This window comes from Sminthopsis crassicaudata, chromosome 5 (genome assembly GCF_048593235.1).
Source record: "Sminthopsis crassicaudata isolate SCR6 chromosome 5, ASM4859323v1, whole genome shotgun sequence".
Lineage (NCBI taxonomy): Eukaryota > Metazoa > Chordata > Mammalia > Dasyuromorphia > Dasyuridae > Sminthopsis > Sminthopsis crassicaudata.
In genome coordinates this window covers 52,792,368-52,811,902 of record NC_133621.1, presented here as the reverse complement: position 1 = coordinate 52,811,902, position 19,535 = coordinate 52,792,368, and the positions used below count along the sequence as shown (strand labels likewise).

The following is a 19,535-nucleotide window of genomic DNA, read 5'->3' as shown; positions in this document are numbered from 1 at the left end:
TTGCTTTTGACAGTGAGCAGGCAATTGAGTCTAATTAATTTTCTTTAAATCTATTACATGCCTCATTTCTTATTCATTAATATAAATGTTCAGTGTCTGAGTCGATGGGAAAAAAAAGTCTAAAGTGTGACTTAAATGGCCAGTCTTAACGATCATGCTTTGTTTCACTTTGCTCAGGTACGGTGAGTTAAACGGGAATAAATCGGCGTTTGTGAACAGCATCGCCACCTACGGAGAGGCGTTCCTCATCCTGCCGGCTTTTTCCTTCCGAAGGAACACTGACATCTCTCTGGACGTGTACCACACACTGCACGGATTCAAGGCCAAACAGAAGGCAATATTTTTTCACCCCAAGTACCTGAAAAACCTCGCCCAGTTCTGGAGAACTAAAGGTGTGCACGCCTTCCGCCTGTCCTCGGGTTTAATGATCACGAGCGCCGCCATCGAGCTGTGTGAGAACGTGAAGCTGTACGGATTTTGGCCTTTCTCCAAGACCACCAACGACACACCCATCAACCATCACTACTACGACAATGAGTTGCCCAAGCCCGGCTTCCACGCGATGCCCATAGAGTACAGAGAAATTCTCCAGCTTCATGGGAAAGGCGTCCTCAAGCTACAGTTTAGTAAATGCGAGGCAGCTTGAGCCAGGTAGGTCTATCCACTGTCTCACCCAGCTGCCCCTCTGGAATAGGAAGAGCTGGACCCCGAGTCAATATTTAAGTCAGAGCATTCTCCATATTCGTGACATCCACTCTTTCTGCACTAAGGAAATATCGCCCACTTAAGTGGAATGCTTAAAACGAGAAAAAAAAAATCTTTTAAATTGCAAATTGTCCTTTTGGATATATGCTTGCTTTGCTTCATCTTGAATATTTTGCATTTGTGCTTATTGTCTAAGAAATTCTTGATAAAAGTTGTCTACAGAATGACCTCTCTGTCTCCCATTTCTTCATCTGTGAAATAGTTATAATAACGCTTGTCCTATCTTATAGAAACATCTCTCAAATACTCAAATGGATCTCTGAATTTAATAGTATGGGCAGAGCCTCCATGTCTGCTCTTCCATGTTCTAAATAGCCCATAAGAAAGTTTAAGAACAAAACAAGCTGTTTGATGAAAAAGTGAATTTTAAAGCCTATACAAATAAAAGCTTATTAATGCTTGTAAATATCCTTGATTTCATTGGTGTGAATACTCTTCCCTCTAACACAGATTAAACTCTCTCCGTACCTGGGTGGATAGTTCCATGAATTGTTTCAGCTTCCAAGATCTCATCACTTTGTGACTAGCTTTTTCTTTTCTTTCTTTTCTTTTTTTTTTTTTTTTAATTATCCTAGTCAAGAGGCAAAGCTTATTGAAAGTAATGTGACACCATTACTAAGTGGACTGAATTCTAAAGGAATCCAGTAAATGTGTTAATTCTACAGCCCAAAGGTAGGAATAGGAAGTAATCTTCAGATAAATTGAGGGTGGTCTCAGAAATTTGATTATCATCAATCAGCAATGAACTGAGAAGTGTGACTCGCTATTTCTTAATGAGTCTCTCCTTGGATGACTTATACACAATCCATTGCCAAGCCTCAGTAAAAATAATTCTCATTTCAGAAAGCTTGTGTTTTCATTGGTATGATCCTTTAGAATGGGGAATCACCTCCTCACCACCAGGAAGCATCAGAACAATCCTTTGTCAAAAGTTATTACTTTTGTGGTTATTGCTGTTAATCAGAAACCCATTGACTAAGATGTTGAACTGCATTTTTAAAACCCACAATTTACAGTTACCGAATGGCTCAATCACTTAGTCTGGGTTCCAAAGCCAGTATGTGCCAGAGACAGGACATCATATGAGTACAGAAATATATGTCTACACAAAATCAATATACACAAAATTAATTATAAAATAGAAACAAGATAGGTTAGGGAGGGAAGACACTAGCATTTGGAAGGATTAGAAAAACTTTCATGTAGAAAAAAAAATAGTTCTTGATTTCATGGAAGGGAAGAGGAAAAGTACCGGTTTCACACACATACACACACACACACACACACGCATGCATGCATGCATTCACTAGATAAATGGGGATTTTAAGAGATTATGCCACAGAAAAATTCTTGTTAGCAAGGCTGTATTAGTCCTTTAACTGAAAATTACAATCCCAGAGAATCTGGATACAGGACTAAAATTGACAAATTAATAATGTAGCCCAAAAGCTAAGCCAGAAAAGAAAAAATTGGCCTTTGTAAAAGAGTTTTGATCAAAGTATTTTGATAATGAATTCTCTAATTTTTTTTTCACATTATGAATCAGTGATTTATTCTACCCATGTAACATTTTCCGGGAAAGCATTTGGAACAGATGTAATTGAACCAGGACCAGTGTCCAATGTTTATAATCTCTTTGGGCATCTTCCATCATTTGGAGCAAGTACTATCAATACCCTAGGGGGTCAGAGAATTAAGTATGTGCGAGTATATCATGCCAAAAAAATGAACAGGAAAAATAATTTGCTCTGGTGTAGTAATTTTGTGGTATACTAATTCTCTCGGATTTTAATAAACCAAAGAGATTGGGCAATAAAAAATTAATTCTCAAAAATACTCTTAGATGCTCACCATTTTCATCACAACTGGAATCAAACTTCCTTGCTGTTAAATAATAGTTAGATGAATAAGTAATCTTAACTAAGGTCTGAAAAACTTCCTGGGATTTGAATTATTGATGAGGAAGCACTGACTTCAGATCCCCACTTCACAGCCATTCTGGCTGTCTCTGATGTCAATGTCAATGTAAGAAAATTTGGCTTTCAGGCAGCCTCTGTTTTCCCTAGGAAATAGAAATACATCAAGCCTCAGCCCGGACTAAGCAATCCGACTAATTCATGCTCCCAGTTCTGAGATGCTGCCCACAGCATACAAAGACTAACAGTGCTTCACCAGGGTTTCTCCAGAGCAGTGGATCATCCCTGAAGGATATGGGAACAATTAATCAGAGGATAGAAAAGTGACTCTCATTGCATCCTCCCTATAAAGAGCCAATCATAGATTTAAAATTAGAAGGGACTTTTTGGTCAGTGAATGATCATTGGCAGTAAGGGAGATATGTCCATGAGGAAGGGAGTCAATAAGAACTCCCTTACGTTATTGAGGAGGAAATGGCTGGAGAAGTTAAACAGAGTTTCTAGGATCACCTTAATTGCCTTAGAGGAGACTTGAAATCTGACACCAATCCAGTACTCTGTCTACTAGCATGAGGCTTACCTCCAACACAGCCATAGCTACCCGTGCCTTCTCAATAGCTATGGAGGCTCTTCATGTTCCCCCACTCACCTTTTGAGCCAGGAATTGGCTCCATTTTAAGTGGTTCATCATAGGAACAGCAGTCCATGTGTCAATGGGAAAATCCCCAGCTGCTTCCCAGCACATCCACCCACTTGCAAGTATGTTTCTTCTATTCCTTCAAAAAAATATATATATAATCCCTTTGAAGTTGAAGATCAATCAGTCTTGGTCTTTGAATCAAGAGTTCTGCATATAGTAAGCCCAAGTGAAGCTCGATTGATTAGATCACAGGTTAGAATATGATAAGGACCTGGCAAAGGAAAAAGAATAGGTTGGGAGATTTTAGGAGGAAGCTAAAAGCATCCAAGGAGGTGTCATGGAGTGGAGAGCATCTCAGCTGGCATTTGGAAGAAGAACAGGAGCTTCCTAGAGTAGATGTGGGGTGGTATCAACTGCTAGTGCAAATGAAATGTCCTGTACTTGAAAGAAAAGTATGGGATATAGTTTTTAAAAATTAAGGAATCTGGAGATGGAGAGCCTTAATTAATTGCCATTTTAAGTGGTTCTTTTTTAGCCTCCAGCATGGTTGGGGAATTGGTAAAGGTTTTTTGAGTGGGAGAGTAAAGTCATCCACGTGAATCATTAGGAAGATTTATTGGACCGTGAAGGAGAAAGGTTAGAAAAAGGAAAATCAATGAGAAAGGTATGACAATATCCTGAGGGAGAAGTAATGAGCGCTGATATTAAGGTGGCTGCCATGTGAGAAATGTTGCTGAGGTAGAATGGTCAGGGTTACTTGTGGAGGTTTAGCAAGGAGGGAGGGAAACAAAAATGACTATGAGATTGGTGACCAAGCTGAAAATGACCAACCTCTTTATGTCCCTTAGCTAAATTTGCTAAATAATATGAGATGAAAAAAATAAAAACAAACAAATAAATAAATAATGCAAGATTGAGACAGGTATGCACATGGTCTCTCTGGATGGGCTTGGGTTTGAGTAATCTGACTGATATTTAATGAGCCTACTGACTGCTTACCTACCCTACCTCAATACTCTTATATACTCAAATGAATTTATCCTCAATTTTCCTAATGATAAGTCCCTTCTACACCTAGTATGATGTTTTACATCTGGTAAAAGCTCAGGAACGGTGTCCACCTTCGCCCCACTCTGGCATGTGGCTCCAAGTAGCCGTAGCCCATCTCAGCCAGTGGGCTAACCTGGGCTAAGGATGACCAATGATGAGAACAATTTGATGCAATGACAATGAAGGCAGATAAAAGCAGGCACCAGGAGCCCTTGGAGCTGGGCCAGACATTGAAGACACCATGGTTAGGGGCTATTGACAGTCATCCTGACTTTGGTCTGCCCTGGAGTTGGAAGAGGGAGGTTGATGACATTGCGCCTCTCTGCCTCATTTAAACCCAGATCTTCACCCCATGATGTCATTGGTCCTCTTCAAAAACAAAAGGACAAGCGGACTGGAAGGATATGATGGAAGAATAATGATGTCATCAAATAAATTACTCAAGTTGTATCAGCTAAATGATGGAAGATTAGATGGAGGGTAGGTTTTGGGAAACAGATGAGGATTTTATTTTGGGACACAAATATGAACAACATTTGAAAATGTCATTTCATTTAGGTATTGATATCCAACAGGATGGTTGGAAATGATATTAAGAGCAAAATCGGTTTAGATCACCAGCTTAATCTATTATTTTGGTACTATACATACATACATATATATATATATATATACATATGTATATATGTATTTATACAAAAATACAAAATTTTAGATATTTATATATATATATATATACAAAAATTGATATTTATTTGTAAATATTTATATATTTATATTTAAATATTTAAATAAATACTTAGATATATAGTATCTATACATAAATATTTAGATTATATGTATTTATGTAAATATAAGTATTTTGATATTTATATCTAAATATAAGTATTTGTATATAAACCTAAATGTTTATATATTTAAAGATATAAATATAAAATTTATATGTATTAATATTGATATTGCCTTTAATGAAGAAGAACATCAGCAGTGGCAATATGGCTCTAAGCACATTGCCTAATGTTTTTTGGATACTCTCTTTTGGAATGGGTATGGCTTCCACAGTCTTTCTGTGAAGTGAGAGGGATTCTTTTCTTAAAATAATATTTCAAGAGCAGGCTACAGTAATTTGAAGAAAGGACCCTTCAGAATGCTACCAGTGGACTGAGAATAGGTGAACCACCTACTCCTTCTGTATCCCCCTGGTCAAATTGAACCTCTAGACTCTAAAGTCTAGAGTCTAGAGCACTGTCTTTCCAGACCTGCGTATTATCTCCCCAAGGATACAGGTTCAGTTTTCTAAGGCAAGGCATGTCTTTCTGGTCCTAGATTTAGCACAGTGCCTGACACTTAATGAATACCTGACTGCTTACCTACCCTACCTCATAGCCACATATACTCAAATGAATTTATCCTAAATTTTCCTGATTATAAGTCTGTTCAACATCTAGTATGATGCTTTATATCTGATAGAAGTATAGTAACAATTGCATCGATAACCAAAAGTAGCTGCTGAGGAAATTTCTTTTTCAGACTGATCATCATTATATTCTGAGTAGTAGTATATTTACTCAACTCATTTTGTTTTACTTATTTAAACATAAATATTGTGAAATATAGAAAGTATTTCTTTGATGTTAACATACATCAAATTCTTCTCAGACCCATCATTATTGAATTTATTTTTATGTATTATATTATTTTGTATTTTTTTATTTTTAGCTGTTTTTGTTAATCTCTTTGGTGCAGAATACTACCTCATGGAAATTTTGATTTGCATTTCTTTAATTACTTAAAAAATCAGAAAGGATTTTCATGTGATTATTAATCATTCTATTTCCTACTTTGATCCCTTGACTTGACTATTGAATATTATCATTCATCTAAATTCTAAATTTTGAGTAAATCTACATCACATGCTTGTCACAATTTCTTTTTATTTTGGAGATATTGTTTTTATTATATGATTCTTTTATTTTTTAATTAATTTTAATTTATTAATTAAATGTATCAATTTTACATTCAGTTTGATTTTTAAAAGAACCAAAACTTTAGTATCTAAAGTTAATTTATGAATTTACCTGTTTTCTGAAGAAGTGATAGAAGAATTTTAAAACATTCAAAAACAGTATTAGTAACATTTATTTTTAAGCATTTTCACAAAAGTATCTTTTTTTTTTCCCCTGAGGCAATTGGGGTTGTGACTTGCCCATGGTCACACAGTTAGGCAGTCTTAAGTGTCTGAGGTCATGATTGAAGTCCTCCTGACTTCAGCTTTGGTACTCTATCCACTGCCCACCTAGTTGCCCCGAGCTTAATATCTTTAAAATAGTAAATGAATGGCAATTTTCAATTTATTTAATTTTTAAAATTTTTCTCTAGTTACATATAAAACAATTTTGTTACATTTGTTTTTGAAAACTTTTGAATTCCAGATTCTCTCCCTTCTTTCTCATCCCATCCTCCATTGAGAAATCACATAGAGCATTGTATAAAACATTTCCATAAAAGTCATGTTGCAAAAGAAAACATAGATTCTCTCCCCCCCCCAAAAAAAAAAAACCAACCCTCAAGAAAATAAACAATCAGTTCTTTCTCTGGGTAGTATTTTTGTATATTCTACATAAAATTTCTTTATTCTCACCTCTAACTCACATAAATCCATCCTCTAAAAGCTTTTCATCCTCTCAGCCCTGGAGCCACTGTGTGTCATGGATCTCACATATTGTGGGCTGGATATGGACTCCACCAAAGAAAACTTGTTTTATTCATGAGGTGTTTCCTATTAGGACTCTATCAGAATCTCACATTGTCAGACACTGGGTGGAGTCTTGTGTTCTGTTCTGAGCACCACAATTGAAGGAAAATGGTAAGCTGGACAGCGTTCAGAGAAAGAGAAGTGAGATGGTGAAAGGTTTTAAGACTGTGATATTTGGAGATTGCTTAAAGGAAGTGGAAATGTTAAACCTTGAGAAGACTCAGGAGGGAAGCCTTCTCTGTTCTCCTATATTTTAAGACCTGTTGTGTGAAAGAGAGATAAAATTTGTTCTCTTTATGCAGAGATTAGGGAATTACGCAGAGCAGAATTAGGGAAAGTGGTTAGAAGTTACAAAAAGGACAATTTGAGGCTTGAGGGCAACTCTCCAATTCTAGTATTCTAAGATTCTCATTTTATAACATGGTTCTGTGCCATGGCCAGCCAAGAGGCTCACTGTATACCACAAAGAGCAGGAGCAAGATGTTAAAGAAATTCCATTTTCTAAAAGTGTGCAAACAAAACCGAGGAATTGTGGAAGGGTGCTGGAGCAAAATTGTCTATTTTAAGTTCAGAAATATGAGTAACTTTTTTTTCCCTCCCATTTCAGGTGATGACTTCCATGGGAGGATTTTCTCTGTCAACACTCATGGTTTGACTTGATGTTGTTTTTGTGAATACTAAGCCAATACACCAAGATATCATTTGTATTTGATTAGCTACACCAAGGATTTGGACATTCTTCAAAATACACGAAGTAGTCCCTTTCCTGAAGAGTTAACTGCGTTATCTCTTGGGCAAAGAATTATTATTATCACTGTTTGTTGAGACCATACTAGGCTGTGTCAATATTCAGCCAGATCTTGGGTACACTAAAAAGTCCAAAGAGACTGTGTATTTGGGCAAGATTATTGTCTCAGTGGCACAAAATTGAATTGTTCGTGTTTGAATGTTTTATTAAGATGAGACCATCTCTTTTGATAGCAAAAGTTTATATCCTTAAGGAAAAGATGGGTGGTTTTATCAGAAATGAGACTAACTTAAAAGCCACAGAGAAAATAGGCTTGTGTTTGTTTTGGGCCATTAAATCCTTTTTGGTTTGAATGCTGACCTCAAGTTCTGCTTTCTGATTATACCTATTTATGTAAGTTGTAAGCATATCTAAAAAATATTAAACAAACAAATCTCCATCTCCAATCGCCATCTTATCTCCTTATTTACTTAAATGGAAGTAGTTAAGGAAAGAAAGGACTGGGTCAGCATGCTGAATTTATCTGTATCACCTTTAAATTTTAGCTTCAACCAGTCCATTATGTCTCACTAAAAGTTCCTTTTTCCAAAGGCTCTCATGGACTCATTTTGATTAAGCACAATCTCAGCTTGGTCATATTCACATGGTTCACAGCCTGTGTGGTTCTCTTTTGATTATTTTCATTTTAATGTATTTTTGACACATAAATGGGTTTTCGTTTATAGCACAAAAGAGAAGCCTCCATTAGCTGTGTGAGGTGATCCAATAAAGTTCACTTAAGTAATGAGCTTTTACAAAAAGAAAAAAAAAATGAAAATGACTTCATATTGCATCAAACTCATTTTCTTTAATTGCCTCTTTGAGGTGCCTGAGACTGTTCCTTTATAAGAGCCCGGCTTTGTTTCTTTTTGCTTTGGGTTGATTTTGTGGGTGCTTTTCGAAATCGGCTGCTGCCATTTCTGTGGGTGGCCCATGGCTGATGGAAGATGGAGTAAATCCTAGATATTTAGACCTTCTTTTCCCAAGATGGCATATTTACTCAAGCATTTCCCAAAAGATGTTTACTAATAATTTCTCTTTACTAAAATTGTGATAATTACAGAGTGAAGCAAGAAAACACACTAGAGTAAATCATTATCTAAAGAACATGGAAAATGTCACATGTAAGTTTATTTTAAAATAACACCGTACTGGCTGCAGTTTGGTTGCTGTGGCGATTTTAACTTAAATTTTCTTTTTTAGAGTTTAGGGTAAAAGTGGCAGGGGCTTGGTCCACCACGGATTCGCACTGGCCTTGTCATCATTTTCAGAATCACTTAATCATTTAATTCCGTCCTTACCGTTACCTCGGGCACACTTGGTTACCAAGTGATAAGGTGTGGCTGAGGACCCCAATCCGCACAAACCCAAACCAACACTGTTCCACGTCAGCGCGCCCGAGCTCGTCCCTTACTTAGCACCCGCCCCCCTATCCAGAGGACTCGCTTGTAAACTCTTAGTTTTAGACCCAGAGGTCATTTCCCTCTACTCCAAGGTGGGCCGGCCACGGGGACTCCTCGTGGTCCGCAGCTCCGCGTTGTCCGAAGCCCGTTTCCAGCGGCTTTGTTCAGTTTCCCGGGGTCCTCTCTGCTTGGGGCAGCCCACTTCCATGCACTCCATGACAGCTGCACGTTTATCCCGCAGCGGGTCACTGCTGCCACGCGGGGGCGCTGTGCTGTGACTGGCGTGTATCCGTCGGTGAGGATGTCCTAGGACCTCCCTGAGGGCGCCCTTGTCCTTTTGTTCTGCTCCTCCGGACTCCCTTCGCTCCGTCCCCGCGGGTCCTCCTTGTACCTAACTCGTGGAATGGCATGGTAACCAACACCTGTGTATCCAATAAAATGTAGATTGTATGGAAGCTTCCTGGTAAAGGCATCCATGGTCGGGCGGACGCTCCACCGCGTCTCACCTCGCTCATCAGGCGGCAGCACGTGCACCGCCCGGCGGCGGGATCAGAGCGCATTCATTCCACAAACATTTTTTCTTAGGCAGGGCCGCGGTCTGTACGTAGAGGGGCCGCTAGGTTTTGCGGTGGCGGGAACCCTGGAGAGGAGGCGGACTCATCAAACTGGCCTGAGACACTGGGACTGCAGTGCCAACCTGGCCAGGGCACTTAACTCTGCCTCAGTTTCCTGATTTGTTAAATGAGCTGGAGAAGGAAATAGTAAACCTCAACCGGGGTCACAAAGATTGGGCAGGACTGACGGGACCAAGTAAGTGCACACACACACAGCTGTATGTAGTTTATCAGCCCCCTCCCCTTTTGGGGGGACGGTGGGGGTGACCACTTCCATCTCCATCCACTTAACAGTCACAGGGGTCTCCAACTGCGGCCAGCCGAGGACGTTTATGCGGCAGCGGGTTATGGCAAACGGGCTGAGGGGCGGAGACAGTGTGAGCTTTTGTTTTACTGCGGTCCGGCCCTCCCACGGTCTGAGGGACAGGGAACTGGCCCCTATTTAAAAAGTGTGAGGACCGCTGCCCCAAGGTGTGACTTCCACTCACCCTCATGTAAGCCCCAAAGACCCATTGCCAGAGACCTCCCGATTGCCCCAAAGACCCTTTGTTCAAGACATTCTCTCCCCCGGGTTTTGTTCTAGAAGTGCCTGGTTTTGTGTGTTCCTTTCTCTTCAGGGGCCGCTAGGCAGCGCAGGGACTGCTCGCCAGCCCCGGAGGCCGGAGGCCTGAGTGCGAGTGCTGCCTCACACTTCCGCTGCCCCCGTTAAGAATCCCCGCTTACCAAGAAAACGTGTAAACACTCCCCCTCCCCCTCCCCCTCCCGCACTCAGAGCGCGGACAGCGCGGGGATGGCCGAGGGGAAAAGAGGTTTTCAGTCTGGCTCGGCTCCTGCTTCCCCCTTTGTTTTCCTTGGAGCAAAAACATCATCTCAGGGTTAACTAAAATCACCTTCTCTTTACTTTAGAAAACCGTCGTCAGAAACACACTCAGCAGCAAAGCCTGCCACAGCGCGGGGGGAGGGCCGGGGCGCCTCTCGCACGCGGTCGTAAAGCAGAGGGGAACTACGGGAGATGGGGCCCTCTCTGCGCTCTTGCGGCTCTCCCGGGGCTCGCGGGCGTTAGTGGCTGCGCTGCAGCCTCCCGATACCTGAGGGGAGAGCCGGGGAACGAAAAGGCTGCAGCTGCAGCAGGTTTCAAAGTCGGCGTCCCGGGGGCGTCGTCCGCACGTGCTGCCCGCCCCGCCGCTCACCGCCCGCTCCCCCGAGCCTCTGGATGGCGCTTGTCCGAACTGCGCCAGGGAGCCTGCCCGCGAGGGAGCTCCCAGAGCCCGGGCTCCTCGGAGCCCGCGGGAGTCACCACCGCCGGTCCGGGGAATCGGAATGTGTCCTCTGCCCGGAGCTTCGTCTGAAGGGCCTGCTCTGGGTCTGTCTGTCTGTCTCCTTCTCTCTGACCTCCCCCCACCCCTCCCATAGACACACACCCCGCGGAGATTTTAATTAAACTATACCCCCAGACTGGATGGTGTTCTTCCAAATAAAAGGGGAAACAGTCTTCATCTTTTCAAAAATGGCTTTCACGAAACCATGGGAACCTCCCCAGTGCATGAAAAGGACGCAGCTTTGTTAGTAAGAACTCCTGGATCCTTCGGTGTGCGCACACGCCCCAACACATTGGACTCCCAGTTACGGACTCACTACTCTGCTAGTTAATAATCCTATTAACTCTGGTCTAGCTACAAAAAGTGAATATTGAGAAGGATCTTAAACATAAGAAGCTTTGACATAGAGAATAAGCTGGCTACTTAATAATTCTGGCGATACTGGTCCATCTGCATTTCTCTCAATTTCTGATGGCTTTACCCACAATATTTCACGTGGAATATGTGGCCATTTTCAAGAACCTTCTTTAAAATTTCAGTGGGAGCATTTCTACCTTGGAAATCAGTGATTGCTACAAATCAGGTCTTGTTTTATTTACCATCTATACTTAAGAAAATGACGGAGACAGTTTTAATAATTCATATTAAAATTAAATGTATATGTGTATATATTTCCCTCATTCCCGGAGCCTGGTTGGTAAAACATTTATTGGTATCGCTTTTGTTGCTTTATACACAATGCTTGAGCTAAAGCATGAACCTGAAGTCTCGGAGAATGAAGTCATCTCCGGATTGGAGGCTGGTGGCTGGAAGCTAATAATAAATGGCATTTATATAGAGCGTCAGGGTTTTCAAAATGCTTTACATCCATTATCTCATTTGAGCCTTACAACACCCCTACCAGGCTGTATATAGACAGACAAGTTTAATCTTCAAGTCACAGAGCATCCAGCCTAGTCTCATATTTCAGATGAGAAGCAGGTCCGGAGAAGTCGGTCCAATCCCATTCAACAAATATTTATTCACGCATTTATTTCATGCACAAGATACCATGTTGGACAGTGAATAAATGGACAGAAAAATTAATTGTGCTATGTTCAAGCGTCGGGCTAAGTTCAGGAAATAAAAATTCAAGAAAGACAGTCTTTCACATTGTACTGAGGGGGGCACAATGCCAAAAAGTGGGGAGGGGGAGGGGAGTGGGCCTTGAGTGGTAAGAAGTGGGGGGGATGCTATGGGTGGGAGAAGGAAGATGTCCAGAGTACAGGCAGCCTGCCTGGAAGAGGTAGGACAGCCTGATCCTCAAGGAGAATGCATTCTACTTAAAGGATACAATATTTACACAGGTAAGTAAAGGCAAAATAATTTCAAGAGGGATAAAGGACTAATAACTGGGGACATTCACAATCAACTAAAATCACAACAGCAACTTGTAACGTGCTGCTGTTGTCTCCAGAAGCTGCCGGTGGCTCTCTGGGAGGAGATCTGCTGTGTCAACTCAAATCTCTCGGACAGAGTCTTCTTCCTGTACAGAGCCGACTTCCCTTCCTGCCTCAAGTCTGGTCCAGAAACAACTCCCTTTTTCCTCCCCAGCTGCCCTCTTCATCCTCCCAGAGAATGGGCGTGGGATAACGCAAGGGCTTCTGGGAAAAATTACTTCAACCAATGAACTTGCTCCTTCTAAGTATGCAAGCTCTTCCCCAGGAATTCACAAATAAAAACTACCAGGAAAGGCAGGAACTAGTGAATTGTCAAGTACCTAATAGCAACTAAATGAAAAATCCAACCAAATTTCAGATTTTCTGACCCCAAGATGGTGCTTTTCCTATTATCCCAAAATCATCTTAAAACTTCAGAAAATACTGCATCTTCAAGACAGCAGTGGTTATTGTTTCTGATTAACAAAATAGAAAACTCACAATGGAAAGAGGAAAGAGCTGGGAAATCATCACGAGTAGATACGTGTCACCTCTTGCATCTACATTTAAGGAAAGCAACTTAGAAAGCCCCAAAGAATGTCAAAACTAAGGCTGTCTTCCTCTTGACCAGAAAATGAAAATAATGTCCTATTGGTAAGGCCCCAAAGTGTTTCCGTTCTAAAGAGAAGAAGAAAAAACCTTCAGGCATATAGAGGAAGAAAAAACAAACCAGCTATGTCATAAAATAGTTAGGGGAAAGGAACATATCCCTCCTCTAACTGGTTCATCCTACATTTTGACCCCATTGTTTGCTCTCAGCTGTGGGAAACTTTTTATGAGTTCATCTCCCTTTGGCTTTCTGTGTCCCCAATGTTGTGTTGCAATTTTATAAGCTCAATATCAGACATTTCGTTTAAAAGATGATTCCTTTCTGTGATAGAAAAGGTTTTCTATGAAAAGTCTTAAGACTTCTCAGTTGTGGAAAAAATATGTAGAAAAGGTTTTCTATGAAAAGTCTTAAGACTTCTCAGTTGTGGAAAAAATATGTTTCCTACCTTTCTCTTAGCAGATTTTAGACTGCTGCTGTTGAATCCCTATTTTCTGCTTTAATTCAGAAAAGGAACTTTCAATAAAGGGCCATTATCAACCAAGCTTACTCTAGTTCTAGCTGTGATTTTCAAGACCTTAAATAGGTGATAGAGCACTTCAGGCCCCTGTCAATCCTTGTTCACATCATCAGTAGAGTTTATTGGGAGCTCCTTTAATTAATTGATTTTAAGGGGGACAAATTGGCTTATTTTCTGGACTCTGTGTTTAATGTGATTTAAATTTTTATGAGATATCCAACAAACAATAAAATAATAGTATTTCATTTTCCTATTCCTTGTCTCCTGCTATCCTAAGTGACTTTTGTGTCAGCAATCAATCTAGTTAAAACTCTTAATATGTTCCAGGTATTGTACTTGTAACTGGGGATAGAAAAATTAAAGTGAAAAGACTTTTTCCTCAAAGTCAAATGGAGGTGAGGGCCTAGAAACAAGCATTTATTAAACACCTATTGTGTGTCAGGAGCTTTACAAATATCTCATTTATTTCTCACAACAACCCTCCTAGATAGGTGCTGTATTAATCCCTTTTATAGTTGAGTAAAGTGAGGTTTAAAAAGATTTAATAACTTTCCCAAAGTCAAACAGTTAGCAAGAATCTGAATCCTGATTTGAACTCAGGTCTTTGTGATTTCAGGCTCTATCCACTACACCCCCCAATTGCCTCTCCTATTTGGAGGAAGCAATATACACCCATTTAATTGTGTACAAATTACATGCAAAGTGTTGGGGGGGGGGATGCTAATCATAGAGAAGATTGAAAAAGGTCTCTTTAGATAATTATTACCTCAGTTCTTATAGGCATTTCAAAAAAATCTATCACATATGCCATTTTATGTTGAGAAAGACAAACAAAAACTTGTGTTGAAAAGCAAATATTCATAGTGATGTGACTCAGCAGTTGTCAACAATGTTGAAAAAGAAGAACTAGACCTCTGACTGACTTCCTTAAGTCTATAGGATCAAGTGATAATGATCTTTGATAAAATTAGTCCTTAGAGGAAGGTTTTTCCCACAATTTCAGAGCCAAATTTTATCATGTTCAGCCTTTATTATGAGTTATAACAGTATAAAAAGTAGAGCCATAACTAGCAAGAGCAAATCAGACATCACCCCAGTGGGTTCCCATCCAGGACCAGAATGCTCCTTTTATGGGGTTCCTTCCATTGCTGGCACCTTCTTCCCATCTCACCTGCCTCCTGCCCCATGTCAAGTTCACCTGGGATGCTCTGATACCTCCCCTACCAACTTATCTACCTGCCCATCCTGACTCCCTTAGCCTCAGTTCCCTCATTTGTAAAATGAGCCCCGCTGGGTGCGTTAGTCTCCAAAGTTCTTTCCAGATCTAGATATGTAATCTTAGGAATCTGCCCCAGATGCAATTTGCTTAGTGACAGTTTTGGTGATAAAGCTACAGCAACATAAACAGCACATATTCCCTTCTCTCTACTGCGTCAAATCAAAATGTGATGGATAAGCACCTGTGTTATTTATTTTTCTTACAGGACAATGCCTAAATTAATTTCCATCAAGCATGTGAAGTGAAATGTTTGCTCTTGTGTGAAGGCTTAGAAATAGCTTTTAAGGCTTTTCACTTTATCAGAAGGTATCCTGGGCCCACTGTGCTTGGGGTGAATAAAGGTGGTTCCTTTTAATAACCTCTGCTTTAAAACAAAGGGATTGGGGACCTTATGGACCCATAGCCTTCAGCCAGGTCCTCAGGAGGTCTACCTTTCTAGCTGGCTGGTTAATGCAGCTGAAAGCCTGGTATCCTGGAAATGAGCCTCAGCCACCAAAAGTCATCTCTCCCATTTTTATCACTATGGTTACAAAACACTTGCCACAAAAATAAAGTCAGATTTAAATAATTGGAAAGACATTCAGTGCTCTTGGATAGGCCGAGCGAATATAATAAAGATGACAATACTCCCCAAACTAATCTATTTATTTAGTGCTATACCAATCAGACTCCCAAGAAACTATTTTAATGACCTAGAAAAAATAACAACAAAATTCATATGGAAGAATAAAAGGTCGAGAATTGCAAGGGAACTAATGAAAAAAAACTCAGAGGAAGGTGGTCTAAGTGTACCTGATCTAAAGCTATATTATATAGCAGCAGTCACCAAAACCATTTGGTATTGGCTAAGAAATAGACCGGTAGATCAGTGGAACAGATTAGATACAAAGGACAAAAAAGGGTACATCTATAGCAATCTAATCTTTGACAAACCCAAAGATACCAACATTAGGGACAAAAATTCATTATTTGTAAAAAACTGTTGGGAAAACTGGAAATTAATATGGCAGAAATTAGCTATGGATCCACACTTAACACCATATACCAAGATAAGATCAAAATGGGTCCATGATTTAGGCGAAAAGAATGAGATCATAAATAGATTAGAGGAACATAGGACAGTTTACCTCTCAGACCTGTGGAGGAGGAAAGAATTTATGACCAAAGGAGAAATAGAGATCATTATTGATCACAAAATAGAAGATTTTGATTACATCAAACTAAAAAGTTTCTGTACAAACAATATTAATGCAAACAAGATTAGAAGGGAAGTAACAAATTGGGAAAATATTTTTACAGTTAAAAGTTCTGATAAAGGTCTCATTTCCAAAATATATAGAGAACTAACCCTAATTTATAAGAAATCAAACCATCCTCCAATTGATAAATGGTCAAAGGATATGAACAGACAATTTTCAGATGATGAAATTGAAACTATTTCCACTTATATGAAAGAGTGTTCCAAATCACTACTGATCAGAGAAATGCAAATTAAGACCACTCTGAGATACCACTACACACCTGTCAGATTGGCTAAGATGACGGGAACAAATAATGATGAATGTTGGAGGGGATGTGGAAAAACTGGGACACTAATACATTGTTGGTGGAGTTGTGAAAGAATCCAGCCATTCTGGAGAGCAATTTGGAACTATGCCCAAAAAGTTATCAAACTGTGCATACCCTTTGATCCAGCAGTGCTACTACTGGGCTTATATCCCAAAGAAATACTAAAGAATGGAAAGGGACCTGTATGTGCCAAAATGTTTGTGGCAGCTCTTTTTGTTGTGGCCAGAAACTGGAAAATGAATGGATGCCCATCAACTGGAGAATGGTTGGGTAAATTATGGTGTATGAAGGTTATGGAATATTAATGTTCTGTAAGAAATGACGAGCAGGAGGAATACAGAGAGGCTTGGAAGTGGATATCTTCAACATAAAGAAGATCCAACTCACTTCCAGTGGATCAATGATGGACAGAAATAACTACACCCAGAGAAGGAACACTGGGAAGTGAATGTAAATTGTTAGCACTACTGTCTATCTACCCAGGTTACTTATACCTTCGGAATCTAATACTTAATGTGCAACAAGAAAATGGCATTTACACACATATATTGTATCTAGGTTATATTGTAACACATGTAAAATGTATGGGATTGCCTGTCATCGGGGGGAGTGAGTGGAGGGAGGGGGGAGATAATTTGGAAAAATGAATACAAGGGATAATATTATTTAAAAAATTTACTCATGCATATATACTGTCAAAATTTTTATAATTATAAAATTAATTAAAAAAATAACTTCTTGAAAGTTTTCTCTCAAGCACCTGAGATTAGAATGTTTTAATCAATCTAGGGAGAAGTGGCCGGAAAGAAGGTGGCGACTTTAGCGCAAGAATTTGACTTCTAAATGTCAGGATGGCAATTTATCTGCCCCTTTAAGAGCCCAGAAAACAGCTTCCAGGCTGGTTTCACAGGGAGAATTCCTTGGATTCTGAATGTTTTCTGGCTGTGTTCTAAATGGTTTCTCTATGCAATCTTCTAGAAACAAAATGAATAATTTGGGAGAGGGAAATGTGGCCTATGCATCCCACCAAAAAAAAAAAACAAAAAACCAGAATTTCTCCACATCTCCTCTTGAGGTTTCCCTACATGGCCTTAAATGTGTTTCCTTACCCCATTGTGAAAATGGAATAGAGGTACCTATCCTACAAGCACTCTGTACAGATTAATTGACTCATATTTGTCAGGAGTTTTAAAGACCAAGCCATCTCTTGTGTTAATATTTTAAAACTGTCAAAATATATCTTATTAGAATAAAAGGATAGACAGCAAAGCTGTTAAAGTAATTATAGCCCTTATGCTGATCAGGAGGGAAAAAAATTCACTGGGTGAAAAATGTTGCTGCTCTTAATTACAATACTGGGTGTCAGTCTGCTCGGGAGGAGGTATCCAAGCTTGTTTTCTCTGTTGCTTAAATATTTCCCCCTCTCAGGTGACACATTTATGACTTTAAATGGTTTCATTGTCTGGAGCTTGTCTGCCTTACTGTCAAAGCTTGGTATTAAGAGTTCTGATGCGTCTCCTGCAGCCTAAAGAGCTGTTGTTATCTCTGCTTCTTGTTTCCGGACTTTCCCCAGCTGCTTTTTAAAGGGCTGCTAGACAGTTGATGCATTTATATCTGAGGCATTTAGTCGTTGCCAAATTCTCCGATTGTTCCACTTCATTTCAGAATTATCCGTGGGTTAATTATCTTAGAGATGCTTGTTTTGCTTCTGTCCAGCAGGAAGGCTCCGTATTTGCCTCTGAAAGTCGTTTTCTAGAAATCTGTTTTTCCAAGATTTCATATTGTCAAACACTGAACCCTGCTTAATAAAAAAGGCACAGGGAGGCTTCCAGTGTCACAGAAAGTGGTACCTGGGTAGCTCCTTTACAGCTTACTGTCAAGAACAATATGGAGGCAAGTGGAGCTAGAAACCACCAAGTTAGGATTCAATTCCAGCCAGCGTTAGCTTTTTCTAATACATCATTGACCTGTATGTTCTTTTCTTATAAGAATTTAGCATTTTTGATTAAATTTTTGCACAGTGTTGGCCAATTGACCTTTAGATTTCCCTAAGACATTCTTTGAGGAGACAGTCTATGAAGGCTCATTGCTCACAAGGGGGCTCATCCATGTTTCATTCTTGAGCCATTTGCGATTTGATCTCACCTTGTCCTCTAGATTTGAATCAAAGAAGAGACAGATAGACAGGCAGACAGAGACAAAGACAGAGATACAGATACAGAGACACACAGAGAAACAGAGACAGAAAGAGAGAGAGAGATGGGGATGGGACAGGAACAGGATCGGCCTTTCAAAACTTCTGATTTCTTCCTTAAAATCTAAAAGTTTAATAGGTATCATAAATTCCACCAGTAATATTACTTAATGCTTGATTACAGAGATATTACTTAAGAGTTAAAGAACAGACAGAGATAGAGTCAATAATCTCTTCTGGAAGTACATTTAGATTTCCTTCAGTGTGTCATTTCTATATTATTATTCCAACAGGATCAGATTAAGGATCTGATTTCTTCTTTATAGACATGGAAAAGTTAAATATATCTCAGAGAGCCTAGCAGTAATATCACTTAAGGCTTCCTCATCAGTTTTAGGGCTAGAAAAAGACTCAGAGGTCATCAATTTCGCCACCTACAATTTATAGATTAAAAAGCTACTGCCAAGAGATAGGTTTCTAATATCTCAAATCAATCAATAAGCATTGATTTAATCTTATATATGTGCCAAGTACTATGTTAGGTATTAGAGACTTTAAATACATATATATACATATATATATACATATATATACATGCAACATATATACAAAATAAAAATAATGGACAGGGTATTAGCTGGGATAGTGGAGAAAGAGGGAGTGTCAGGAAAGGTATCATGTAGAAGGCAGCTTTGAAGG

General features: G+C 39.7%; 1 protein-coding gene across 8 annotated transcripts in view; it reads left to right on the top strand.

Annotated features, from left to right (window-relative positions):
- Positions 1 to 8,320, top strand: part of ST8SIA6 (ST8 alpha-N-acetyl-neuraminide alpha-2,8-sialyltransferase 6) — a 101,131-nt gene extending 92,811 nt beyond the window's left edge. For 5 of the 8 annotated variants that reach the window (XM_074266722.1, XM_074266719.1, XM_074266717.1 and 2 more), the window contains one exon: positions 178 to 1,171. In XM_074266722.1, the coding sequence (XP_074122823.1) occupies positions 178 to 646 (469 nt within the window). In that variant the 3' untranslated portion in view covers positions 647 to 1,171. Of the gene's footprint in view, positions 1 to 177; positions 1,172 to 7,733 lie in introns of those variants that run through there. The other 3 variants (XM_074266723.1, XM_074266720.1, XM_074266718.1) reach the window with 1 other exon arrangement.
- Positions 8,321 to 19,535: the final 11,215 nt, after the last annotated feature.